At 35.0% G+C, this 14,566-nt stretch overlaps 1 protein-coding gene across 1 annotated transcript; it reads right to left on the bottom strand.

Annotated features, from left to right (window-relative positions):
• Nucleotides 1-7,056: 7,056 nt before the first annotated feature.
• On the bottom strand, nucleotides 7,057-14,442 carry LOC130049415 (uncharacterized). Its single transcript, XM_056146910.1, has 2 exons — nucleotides 14,377-14,442; nucleotides 7,057-8,975 (listed from the first exon to the last, which is right to left on the bottom strand). Exons 1-2 carry the CDS (start codon nucleotides 14,423-14,425, stop codon nucleotides 8,443-8,445), a joined length of 582 nt encoding a protein of 193 aa, XP_056002885.1. The 5' UTR covers nucleotides 14,426-14,442; the 3' UTR covers nucleotides 7,057-8,442.
• Nucleotides 14,443-14,566: the final 124 nt, after the last annotated feature.

The raw sequence follows: 14,566 nt of genomic DNA, 5'->3' as shown, positions 1-14,566 counted from the left end.
GGATTGATGTGTGCCTTTTTCGGCAATGATATATTTAAATCCATTAAAACGGGATGAATTGCACTATATGTTACCATTTCCATATTTTCAAAAAATAAACAAAAAATACACTTACCGCACATCATCAAAGGAACAAACTGTTTTAGAATTCAACAATCTATTTTATTTTGACAACTTCAATTTATCTAGATTTTTTTAAAATAATAAAAAAGCGGGTCATATCCACATTTACTTCACAGGCACTCGACGATTTAAATATCTATAATAAAAAAAATGTCTTCCTGTAAACATAATATTGACAAGGTATACCACGCCGCCATCTTGGTTTTCATTTTTATCAGCTGCATCGCTTGAAAATTTCGGCGAAAAGTTCGATATAATACAATAATTAGAACCCGACCGTCTCGCAACAACTCTGTCAATATCCTATCAGTCGCATCGTTATGGAAAACTCGAAATAATGTCCATTGATCAGATATAATCAAGCATCAACTATCGTCTACTGCTCCTCAAAATGCGAGAAATCCTGATCTAGGGACGGAAGTTGACATCATTATGCAAATGAGAATTTCCTTGCTAATGTACCCACTGACGCTTGTGCCGGGGGAGGGGGGGGGGGGTGAATGCAGGGCAGTTGCAGTCCTGCAAACAATAAAACTCTGCACAATTGTGTGGTTTCGGGACAGGCTGGCACGGGAAATTTAGTGAATCTATCACATTACCAAATAACATTGTAAATGTTCATCCCCCCCCGCGCCCCGCTTCGACTCCAACCCACGTTTTGTCACCCATTGTGACAACAGATAAGCAGGACAGGACATTTGCATGAATGTATAAATGTTACTGTGTATGTTTGAGAGTATACCCACGTGTAAGCGCGGGTATGTGTGTGTGTAAATTCAATTTTAAAGTTTTCTTATTACGTTATGAAATTTACTTTCAACAGAAACGAATGCATGAATAGGTGAAGTTATCATGTTTAACGTTTAAAGAAATAAATAAAGTATATATTAATAGAATAATGTTCAAGATCTATTACCTCGCTCACTAGAACATATTTACGGCTAATTATAATATTTACAATTTTTAATTTTATCGACCAATGAAAAAAAGGCTATCCCAAAATTATGTCAACGTACGTCCACCTTTCAGCGATTTCTCGCATTTGAGAAGCAGTAGACGATGTTTGACGGTTGATTATAGCCGATAAATGGGCTTTATTTCCAGTTCACCATGACGATGCGAGAGGTAAGACCTTGACAGAGTTGCTTCTAAACGGTAGGGTTCTAATTATTGTATTATATCGAACTTTTCGCTGAAATTTTCAAACGATGCAGCTGGTAAAAACGAAAACCAAGATGGCGGCGTGGTATACCTTGTCAATATTATGTTTACAGGAAAACAATTTTTGTATTAAAGATATTTAAAACGTCGAGTTCCTGTGATTTACGTATAGAGGATAGGCGGATATAACAAACAGTGATCGATCTCACACAACCCCTATACGCAATACAAAACAGATAGCTGGGCAAACATGGACACTTGAGCACACCAGGGGTGAAATAAGGTGCCTAGGAAGAGTAAGCATCCCCTGTGGACGGGTCACACCCGTCGCGAGCCCTACATGAAATTAACTGCTGTATATGTACCTCACTATATGTGTATATACGAATTTATTGTAAATGTTTATGTATTCCTGTATGTCATGTTTATTGACCTGTAAAAAGAAAGGCTTTCATCGAATATACGAATGATTTTACTTGATTCGATATGTTAGACCACTTACATCCTAGTCATCACTTCTGCCTCTAATTCATGCCCGAGGCAATGTATTAATATTCAAGAGGCAATACCGGTTGACTTTGTTTCATCAAACAGAAAATAACACAAAGACAAAGGAAAACCCCGTAAAACACACACAGGAAATCGGATTTACTCGTAGCAGTTTTATATCTAAAAAACAAACAGCAAGGGGGTATCAATTTTTAAGCATTGTCTGCAAGGAACAGCTATATGCTTAGATGATAGTTCCCGACGAAGAATGTATTCATCTTTTTTAAATCCCTGTAATTTGTTAATGTTAAAGTAATTATTCATATATATTTTTTATCACTTGTCCGGCATATAAGTTCAAGAGCACTACACATAATCCAATATACAAAAAAAAAAACACTACAAAGACCAACCCTCCAAAACAAATCCGAGTTTTAGAATAATATAAATAGCATTTTTTTTCATGGATACCGAGTTAATCATTTAAGGACAACTATGTCCGATTTCTAAGCTACTTACTATGATGTGTTTAAGGGAATACAACGAAACTTTTCTACACAAAGAGTAATACACATAATTTGCCTTTCAAGGGTATCCAATCCATTCAAGTTATGTGCCGACCTTAGATAAGAAATGGAAAACCAATTCATATTGTTGCATCACAATTTTCATGTATTGCAACAATTACAATTGAAATTAAAAATTAGGGCACGCACATGGAAATAATGATACCTTTTACATATGGCATAAAACATAACTACCCATGAAATTTGAATTCGCAACGTAGTTCACGCTTGACTGCATTATATAGTGTGGATAACTATGATACTATGGTTGAAACCGGTATGAATATTGATATAAATACTTTAATACATCTCGGCCCATGGGATGCCATAACTGTCTTAACGTCAAGCCGTTAATGTTATGATGACCTGGATGTTGCCCTATGTGACACCTGTACCCTCACTACACGGCGTTTCCATGTCATTATATACCCAACTCTCTATTTTGTATTGCTGATAGGAGTTTGATCACTGTTCGTTAGAGTTGCCTTTCATGCAGATGTGGAATCTGAAATAAATCAAATCTAGATATGCATCAAACTACATATCCGGTAGTGTTTGCAAAGGTTCATGTTTGCTCAACTCTTTATTTTCTATCACTTATAGGAAATATGAGAATTATCACTTCGTTATATTCGTCCTTTGTGATGTAATACTGTCATTATATAAAATGGTCATCTACTTATACGTAGAATCATTTTTGAAAATTCAAAGAGTGTATCACCTTACTTCATTCTCTTCCCAGTGTTCAATTCCATATTGGGGAGGCAATGTTTGTCCTTCAATGCATGAAGCCGATATCCATACCCTTAAGCTTACATTATTCCCACTAACAACTACATAAATTATCCGAAATACAAGGGGTGTCACCCGCTTATCTTTAAAGAAGTGTATCTGATTATGAAGTATTGGGTATGTCTTGTTTAACGTTCCTCTCCAGAATATTTCACGCATTCGAAATAAAGGGAATTAAACGTTATCAAAATATAAGGGGTGTCCCCCGGCCCCAACATTATTCTACATGCCTATAGTATGATATGGTAATATCATTACGTAAATTAGCACCTCCATGCGGTAAATCCATTATACGAGGTCATGGGATCATTAAATAATATTATTACGTGTGATTATCAGTATGTGAGTGACTCATATTACACATGCATATTGTGTAATATTATAAGATATATAGTGTATGTATACAGAATAAGTTTTTTTTTAAGATCCACATGACTAATGATGCTTACACAAGGTAATGTAATTCAAACATGAAGTCAAGGATAAATATGTTGTCAGTTTCCCTGTGTAATGCTCTAGGGTATATACTAATATTTGGTCAATTGTCCTTGTGTCTCTAAATATCATTGGTGTTTTTGTTTAAATTATGTCATCGGGTTTGTCTTGGAAATGTTCTCTTCAAGAGTTATTTTCTTTGTGCTCAGTCTCTATTTAGTTCTTGAAGCAGAGAGTTGATTTCAGTCGATCTGACGTATGTTAACAATTCAACATAGGCCGACATGTTCCCTCTCGAAAGGTAACTTAATAATATATTTCTAATGTTAATTCATTCTATAATTCCTTTCCTAAATGTTGAATACAAGGTGAAGATAGCGAACAGTGATCAATCTCATAACTCATATAAGCAATACAAAGTAGATAGTTCGACAAAAGCGGACCCCTGGACACACCAGAGGTGGGATCGGGTGCCTAGGAGGAGTAAGAATCCCCTGTTGACTGGTCACACCCGCCGTTAGCCCTATATCCTGATAAGGTAAACGGAGTCATCTGTAGTCAAAATCAGTGTGTAAAGAACGGCTTAACAATCTGTATGAAACACGTCAGACATCATTGGACTCAATGCGATGTTGTATTGCGAACTAGATTGTTATAACGACCATATAATTTGCGAAATGCTGACTTCAATCGAGACTGTTGAAATCCCTGTACCATCAACTTGTTTGTCAGTAGCTTACCTCGATTTAAAAAAAAACTGACTATACACAGAACAATCTCTTACATATCGAGTCAGTTGAAGTATATAAACACGATATGCAGGTGATAACGACAAGGTTGCTACATAAATATGGAAAGTTGACGATGGAGAAGCTGAAATCATCCCGTTTGTCATACAGTTGAGTTGTCGGTTTGTCGTTAATTTTACTTTCAATAAAATATTTAAGTATGAAGCAGAAGTAGACAACTCTGTGGTGTCCTTCATTTCGAGCTAACAGGGATATATCAAATCGACATATGAATGAAAGCTTATATTTGTTAATAAACAAAAATAATCGATGTATCTAAATGTCGTATTGAAGGCCACAGCAAAGGATTTTTTTTCTTCTCTCGTAGAAGTTTTTGAATAAAGTCTGCTTCATATGAATATAGAAGCAGGTCAGCTAACAGCTGGATCTGTATTTTGCATAAAATTGGGTTTTTTGTGCATTCCTGGAATAAATGGTAGGTGGGGATTGTACATATATAATGTAACTATGTTTCGTAGTGATTTATATAATTTATCTCATTGTAATATATCGTAAAGCAAAAGCATATGTTACTTACAAGCGACTTACAAGATATTTCAGATAACATAATGAATTTTTTGATCATACCTATTTCGTGTCATATGTAAATTGTTCACTCAAGCCTATACCATATAATGATATACTCACGAGGGTTTTATTTAATTCAATAATTTAATTGATAATAATGATAATGATAATTGTTATCTGTTTATGAAGTTAAACCCTAAAGCATCTGGGATATTTATTATCTATACATTTATGTAGTCATCTTTCTTGATGTATATCACCCATGTAATACTATAATCGTATGTTGGTTGTGTATCAATAACTGCGAAATTTTAGTATTCATGTTTCATCTAACATATTTCTTGATATTGTTAAACATTGTTGTTATAGGGTTTCGTTAATGGACAATCCATTGGAATTGCTACCTCCTATATAAACGTTCGACCTTCTTGTCGAGAGCTAAGCAGGTGTTCCTGTTATTGCTTGAAGGGACAGATTTCTTAGAATTACATATCAGTCGATTTTTTCTCTATATGTTTTGTATCTGTCCTATCTCAGTAAGTGACTAAGTTGAGTCTTAAATACCTTTACGAACAAGGGAAGCGGAAATTACAGAGATAATAGGAAGTCATCCACGTAATTCATCGTTTCATAAACTTCATACTATCACATATGCGTTTTACATCTATTAACTTATTATGAAAAATATTAAGCAAGCGGCGTTGGGTCCCATCACCTGTACCCGACTTGGTCATTTTCTAACACCACTCCCTCCACAATGGAAAGTAATTATTTGCATAAGAAAATAATACATCAATTCTCCTTTAGATTAAATATATGTGAAGGACATGTTAAAATGATAATGAAAGAACTTGCAAGTTTTCATACACACTGCACGAATTTGCCAAGAAGATGCAATGAGTGACAAGTACATTAAATTGCTTCAAAACAAAACAGAAAACTCAGAATTGCAAATCTCAGCATGTATGCCGCTTTCTAAGAGTATAATATATAAACGGATGATAAGCTGAGTAAAGACATTTAATAAAGTGACATGCTTATCTGGAGTGCTGAAGGACAGCTATCCTAATACTGTGCTTATATTTTTTTCATGTGCAATGATGTGGCGTCAATGTGCACTTCATCTTTTCCCAGGTAGGTCAGATCCGCCAAAAAACCACGGTGCGACCAGGAGTGGATTCCTTCAAGCTTCGCAATTTCAGTCTACAGCAAGCTTTTTACTGTTATTAGGTCATCGTTCTAAAAGGGACTGTCATCGTAGCAACTGGCCTATTATAACTGTTCACACACCCACCCCCTCTTTTAGATATTGAGAATAGGAGATACTATCTGCGCACACTTTTTTCTGGATTTGCTTGACGTAAGTCATTTCCACCCATTTGACCGAAGCACAGTCCAGCAGGTTTGTTAACGTTCAAAAATTCCGGGCACGGAGATTGCCGTGGAAAGGTTAAACCTCCTCGTGTTATGAAATTCACATTAATTAAGTTGCAATCAAGTTTTAAGTTATACATCTCAGCCGATGTGTAGGTACATTCCTTAAACGACGAATATATGAGTGACCGATAACATAAACTTCCATCGTCATCTTCTCAGATTGGATGGAGCCTGTCTTGTCCTAGGAATACGCGATAAAACAAGTTTAACTTACTTTTTGTCTCCAAATCGGACTTTGTAAAAAAGTATTTTAAGGCTTTAGTGATTGTTTCCTTTATTTCTCTTGAACATCGCACTGATCATAAAACAGGACAAATCGATAAAACTTCTAAATCCCTCCTTGTAAGAAATTAATTTCAGAACTGACCTATCTAGATATCACGTGATATGACCTTACCATATGATTGGACAGTACATCAGAAACTTGAGCTGGTTAAAAACACAAAATGACTTTAAATGCAGACTGTTACAAAATTACATTATATAGAGAATAAGTTCGCATATCACAAATTACATACATGCCATTATTTACAATAATGCAGTATTGTTTCAGATGTTTCTACAATCAGAATATAATGATGATTGCAACTTTTGACAAATGCCTTTTTATGACTATCGGCGGGCTGACGGAAGCAATTAAGCCTACATGACTATCCTCTTACAACAATAATAACTGCGCGTTATTATTTATCATTAGTTACCAATGGCAGATCTTCGAAATCCAAACAAAACTGATAAAATGCTAAACATATTTTAATTACAAAGCAGATATATTGGTAAAGCATTACGATATGATTAATGTTTTCCATATATTATTTAGTCACACTGTGTATACATTGTTTACTCAAACGATGTAGGCATTGTTTAATCACATGATGTAGGCATAATATTGTTTACTGACACCGTGTAGGCATTGTTCAATATAATACGGTGTAATCATTGTTCAATCAATCGGTGTAGGCATTATTTAACCAGACAGTGTACAATGTAGGCATTGGTTGATGGCATAATGTAGGCATTGTTTAACCACATGTTGTAGGGATTTTTCTATCACACGGTGTGGACATTCGTTAATCACACGGTGTAGTCTTTGTTCTATTATATGGTGTTGGCATTGTTCTATCACATGATGTGGGCTTTGGTTAATAATACTATGTAGACATCGTTTAAAACTCGGTGTATATATTGTTTGATCACACGATGTAGGCTTTGTTCAATCTAATACGGTGTAAGCATTGTTCAATCAATCGATGTAGGCATTCTTTAACCACATGATGTAGGTATTGGTTGATCGCATGATGTAGGCATTGTTTAACCACCTGTTGTGGAAATGTTTCTATCACATGGTGTGGGCATTGGTTAATCACACGATATAGGCATTATTCATAACGCAGTGTAGGTATTGGTTAATCACACAATGTGGACATTGTTCTATCACATGATTTTGGCATTGTTTAATAACATGGGATAGGCATTGTTATATCACATTGTGTAGGCTGTGGTTAATTACAAGGTCTAAACATTGTTTCAAACTCAGTATAGGTATTGTTTAATCACACGATGTATGCATTGTTCAATTGTACGGTATCAGCATTGTTCTACCACACGGAGTAGGCATGTATCAATCACACGGTGTAGGAATTGTTTAAGTACACATGATTTTGGCATTTTTCAATCACATGGTGTAAGTATTTGTCAATCACACATGGTGTATGTATTGTTCTACCACATATGGTTTATGCATTCTTTTACCACACACGGTTTAGGCATTGGTCAATCACACGGTACAGGTATTGTTCAATCACTCGGTGTAGTCAATGTTCTATGACACACGGTTTAGGCATTATTCAAGTACACAGTGTAAGGATTCTTCAATCGCACACGGTGTATGTATTATTGTACCATACACGAAATAAACATTATGAAGTAAGACTCTAGTTCTATCTTGCATTTCAAAATATTAGTACACAATAACTGCTTTATTCATGACTTCTACATGTCATTACAGACAAAGATATTTTAAACAAATCAGAAATAACACGTCTGCTGATTCACACATTGAACAATACCTACATCGTCTGCTTATTCACATATATCACAAACTGCGTTTAGTATTTTATTAATCATGCGTTATCAATTGGTGTAAATGTTCGATGGCGAATTTCGCCAATATATTTAACATAATCCGGGGGAATATGCGAAGTGGGACTTAGAATCACCTCCTCAAACCTTTCAGCATATCCCCACGCTTTTGAATGAGGATCGATATGACTTCTTCGAATGCTGGTATCCGTCAGATCTACGATTTGAATATTGCCGTAAAGCTGTCTAAGTTTTGTGATATTGATCCTCACAACACCACGTATCCGACGGGATTCGTTCGTATATGTCCCAAGTCTTTTAATACCATAAAGCGTTTTACAGCAAGAAATATGCCTAGATTGTATGCCTTTGCTTCCTTTTTCAACATGCTCCTGGATGCTTTTTCTTGAAAATCTATTTTTCGGATGAATACCACCCGTATAACCTTCGTCAAAGCGAAGCATCCTATAAACATATTCATCCTGTCCCCCCTCTGTTTCATCATTGCCAATTTCAACATCCTTGCTTTTTCGTCTTCTCTTTGGTTGGACTTCACTCTCCTCCGCATCAGCTCCTGTTTTATAGATGTTTAAATCTTTTATTATAATATTCAGAAAGTAATTTCAAAGGCAGCTTTATTTTAGATATTAGTTTATGTACGTATAGGGGTATAGAAAAATTCCGGTATTAGAAACAGTCGTACTGTGTACGTCAGGTTCAATTAAAAAAAACCTGACACCCGATTCACAATAGGTTGTTTGTTTCACGACCCGTCAATATTTTTTCACTCATCTTGAGACGCCAGCAGCTGTAAGTGAAGTACCAAAAAATAGGCTTTAACGTTCAGGACTGTAGAAATGAGGGTTCTCTAACGTACTGACACTCGGTTGGAAACGGATCTTCCGCTTTTAAGGTTATATCCGAAAAAGCCCGTTTAAATGTCGAGCGTTTTGGCAAAGGAGCTGTCTTTACCTATATATATATATATCTTTGGTTTGGCGAGACCATCGCAGGAACGGGGCTTAAACTCCTGGCTACAGCACGAATGTTCTACCATTGAGCTATCCCGACGCGTGGTACAAAGAAGAGTTCTCGCTACTATGGGTATAAGTGTCATGGATAGGTAGAAGTTGTGATACTTCTTGAATTGGACGTAGAACTACAGACAAGCAAAGCAAAACCAAGCAATAAGGGACTTCGCCACCATGACTTGTGATATATGAGTTTTGTTTAATAAACATTGCCTAAATTTTATTGATTCTAAAGCAGCTATTGGTAGAAGAAAGCGGGGAAAAGGGTATGTAACCGGAGACATGATTTAAAATGGAGTTTGAAATAGACAAGAATATTTTTAGGAAAGGAATTTGTAAGACATGTATAATTCCTCTACAATTCCATTTTGATAATCAGAGTGATGGTCTAATGTCCCCAGAGAAGATAACGAATACAATCTCTGTTATATTGAAAATCTCAAATTAGGCAACGAATAGGCTTTGGAACTGCTTAAATACTTAACTTTTAAAAAAAAGTCAAATTTATTTTCTACAAAGAACCTCACAATGATGAATGAGGTAGTCACCCTTTCAGGTTTAGTAGCAAACTGTTAAGTGTAGTGGTGTTTTACGAAGTGGCGTACTTTTACGATCGACGGCTGACTTATAGTATCTAAAGAGATCAACTCAAAGTACAGAAATAAGACCGAGATAAATATACACACTGCTTAAGTAAAATCACCAAACCAGCTATTATGTTTATCGATTGAATATCACAAGCCCTTTAGCAACTCTTATTCTTTTTACATGTGTTCGACACTTTCGCGATGCACCATTCGATTTCATATTTGATTAAGTTAAAATTATAGATTTTCAAATATTTTCTTGACTGAAAACTGCGAAATGAATAAACGGACCAGGAAATTGCCATTAAACAAGAATATGGCTTCAAAGGGACATGGACATTATTTCAGCTGATAATTTCATTGTTTTTATTTCATTGTGTATATTGTTTAACTAATGTATTTTAATGGTCAGCAAAAATGAATACAGTTTCTTGAGTTACAAATGAAATAGAGCATATTATTTAAACAGGGTATATGTCATATTTTTGTTTACATACATATGGCTTAACAGAAAAGAGAATGTTTAAAAAATGAGCTGTACCAAACTCTACAAACTGTATAACTGTGTTTAGAAATAGCTTGTCAATTGAAAAAAAGAAATGTGCTTTAAACGGAGCTTTTACTAGTATATTTAACCTATGTAAACAAAAAATTAGCACGAGTCTTGTTTGCATAACAAAGAATTTTCATTTATGCATTTCCCATGTATTTTGACAACTGGTATTCAAAGTTTTGTTAACCATTAGAAATGCCTCAATTAAGCACTCTAAACATTAAAAATGGAAAAATGAGATTTGGAATTTGTTCAGCTCAAATCATGTTCACGTCCTTCTCAGCTTCAATGTATATCGTAAGTGCTCCTCGGCGCGCTCACATTACGCTGACGAATTCATGCTATCATGTTATATCTAAATAATGGGTTATCAGTCCTGAAAACTCAAAGGTTTTCTATATTTTACATCTTGAGTTCTGGTGCCTCCACGAACAAATTAATCCCTACCCATCCACACATACCTTTGGACAGCAGCTTTATACTAGACTGAAATGTTTGGAGTAGGCTTACCGACATATTTTTCCATAACCCCCTGATTTTAAAATACAATGCTACATCCTTGCTCCCCTTTCTTTCGTGTTGAAACTCTAGGTCTAAATGTTAAGATAATCAACACCTGAAGTGTATATGTACATTCATGAATATGTAAAACTGTAAAATCAACAATATTTGTGGTAACCTATTTTTTTCTTGTGTTTCTCCTTTTTTCACGACTTTATGACACTTCAAGGTTGAACTACATATACACATAAATACCTTGCAAGGCTTAACGTAAAGGGCACATCTCATGTTTTCAAAGTACACAAAATTGCAAGTACTTTGTTTTCTTTAAGTTTATAGTAATTAATTCTAATAGTTCGTTCGTCAAAATTTTGCGATAATCAACCACAATACAGACTTAAATTTAAGCCCCGATTTAAAAAGGTTTAGTTAATTAGGTAGGTAGTCACGTGGTACAGTGACACCACATGCGCCCTTAGGATTGTGAAAGTAGTGTGAGATACTATTAAAACTCAGCTTTTAGAGGACTAATGTATTCATCATGGGCAACATTTAAATCGATGTTGACAAATTTCCGGAGTTTTATGTTTTTGCCACCAGTACATTCATATAGCGATGCAAATACCCAAATATATCAAGGAGAGCGTGTATGAAATCGGCAATTTTGCGAGTAAATAATGTTTATATGGGTGGCTGTCTACAAACTGTTTGGTAATATTATTCCTTTATACATCTGTAATTGGCGCTGTTTTTCTAAAAAAAAAAAAAAAAAAAAAAAAAAAAAAAACAGTGCAATTATCATTTATTTTTGGATTAGACAAATTATAATACATTACATTGTTGACAATTTTTAACTAGGCTCAAGGCCACACTACTGTCACGAGTGCATTTCAGAAAGAAAGAAAAAACACACACAATTCAATAAAAATAATCAAATTTAAAGTGGAAATCACGTTATTCTATTTTGATAAAACAATCTTATTATTATTTTTGAATTGTGATCTGCATGTCGTCAGGAAGTAGGAGCACGGTGTAATTCACTCAGGGTGTTACGAGTTATGTATAAACGCTCGATTTCATGTTCGATTCATTGTCTCGATCTTCGGTTCGATACATTTTGTAAAATCAGGTTTGGTAAAATACATTGGGCTTGACCTGTACTGATCACAGGGACCTGAAGTATGGATATTACTACACCCTCCCTTTTTTAAATGAGGAAATTATTTTAAAATTCAATTTAAAGTTGCGAAATATTAATATAATTAAAATTGCAATTATTGTGTATCTTTATTTTTTGTTGTTGTAAATCTACCAGTTGGTGGAAACTTGAAGCACAAATTCTACTGCGTATGTTGTTACAAGATGAAGGTCAGTTGATCCGAGTGTATATTGAATTTGAAGACCAGAACAGAATTATGTAGTTTTTAGCTTCGATATATCCATTTCCTCGTAGTTTATCAGGATCTCTGTCCAAGCCGTTTTTGAAAAAGGTGACTGGGCGGTTTTTTTAAAAAGATAAAATGCTTGCTCCAACAAAAAATTATCCACGTCTTTTTTTTTCGTACCTTCCTTCGAAAAATTGAAAAAAAAAATGAAAAACATGAAAATTCAGTCCCTTGAACATCGGTTAATCCCTGATATTCTAGCATATACTGTATATTATTGATATGGACGTTTAACATTTTCTTGTCCAAAATGCCGTGCTCCGTGAGAATCCGTGTTAGAAAGAGTCTTCAACACCCCTCGTTTGTCATAAGAGACGACTGACTTGGATGGTTCATTGGATGAGACCAGAAAAATGAGGTACCGTGTCACAGCACACGTGGAATAAAAAAGACCCCTCCCTGTTCAAAGACCCTACGTGCCGAACGTAGACCTAAATTGTGCAGCCCTTTAGCAGCTTTGGTGATGTCACCATATGAGTGGAAAATTTATCAGTGGCAAGTTAATAATATACAATAACTGGTCAATGCCGTAATATCTTTGAATTCTGCAATTAAAACTCCCAAATATTGTACATTTGTAATTGACCCATTCAAATTGTAAAAGACCATGGTAAATGTAAACCTTTTTGGTAAAATCCAATATTCACTACTGTTTATGCACTGTAACATGTATTTATAGACAAGTTTCTTGTGATTGTCTATGTAATTTTCTACCTCATAGTTATTGACGTCTGGAAATAAATAACAAGGCTAACTTTCCTAACCGCAACTCCTAAAAGAAATACAAGATAGAGAGTTGGGCAAATACGGTCCCTGGATATACCAGAGGTGATATCAGGTGCCTGGACGGACAAAACAGCCCCTGTCAACCGAACACTTTCGTTGTTAGCCCTATATATTGATCAGGTAAACGTATTAATCAGTAGTTAAAATCAGTATCACATAAACGGTCTAACAATCGGTATGAAACACGTCAGACAGCATTTGACCCAATGATAGGTTGTATTGGCAAATTAAATCATTAAACCACCATACAATTTGCAAATGCTGACATTAGATTAAATAGGTAGGATGTTAAGAAATGTGACAAACAGTACCATATAACCAATAACTAATACCATTCATACAAAACACTAGCAATACTCTCTTTTTCGGTCATGTATCACTAACCCTCTCACTGGAGTTGAATGAAAACGAGATTGTGCACATGCATATGTATTTTGGGGATGACTTTGTGCGTACATGGTGTTAAAAAATGTATTGAATTCAATTTTCATAAAGTATTTCAGATGATCCGCTTTGTGTTGGTTTTTTTTTTTTTTGTTGTTGTTAGATAAATACAATTCGTTTTTCATGAATATTCTAGCGTAATGCTTTCTTCGGGGAACTGTGGTTAACATTATAAATCCCATAAAGCATACATATTGGACAATAGTAGAAACATATACATCTGGAATCATTAAAGGAAGCATCAAGTGGTTAGGCGGAGAAAACACGTAGTGTAGACCGGTCATTCGCACCGTAAGACTACAGTAGACAGGTGAACCAATCCCAACTATAAGGAGGACATGAAACAATGTGGGTGTGTATATAATACAAATATCAAAACCAGAGCAACTGCTCTATCTGTGAATGAACTCAGGACAAAGAAATATATATAAAACAACCAGAAATCAATGGATTCTAAGTAGAAAAAAATACTCACACTATTCTATATCAATCAATTAAATGAGGTTTTTCCGTGATCTATTTCTATCGATGTCGATTTGGCACGTCTCTATTTAACTGAATATCAATTACATCAATTTTAAGTTATTTACTGAAGTATTTGTCACTCTTCCATTTCTTCTGTACTTACTTTTTCGTTTGGAACCTAACTTACAATGCCCGTTCATCCTCTCTGTCATACTTATCCTGGTGTCAATACGGCGGAAATATACCTGTATAAGAAACAAATGCCTCGTTTTCAAGATAAAGATCAAATAAAACCACGACTTCAATAGGCAAATACCTTTACTATAAAATGAAACTAGAAATTCTTGGAAGTA

This window comes from Ostrea edulis, chromosome 8 (genome assembly GCF_947568905.1).
Source record: "Ostrea edulis chromosome 8, xbOstEdul1.1, whole genome shotgun sequence".
Taxonomy (NCBI): Eukaryota; Metazoa; Mollusca; class Bivalvia; order Ostreida; family Ostreidae; genus Ostrea; species Ostrea edulis.
The sequence above is the reverse complement of the archived record's forward strand: the minus strand, read 5'-3'. Positions and strand labels throughout refer to the sequence as shown.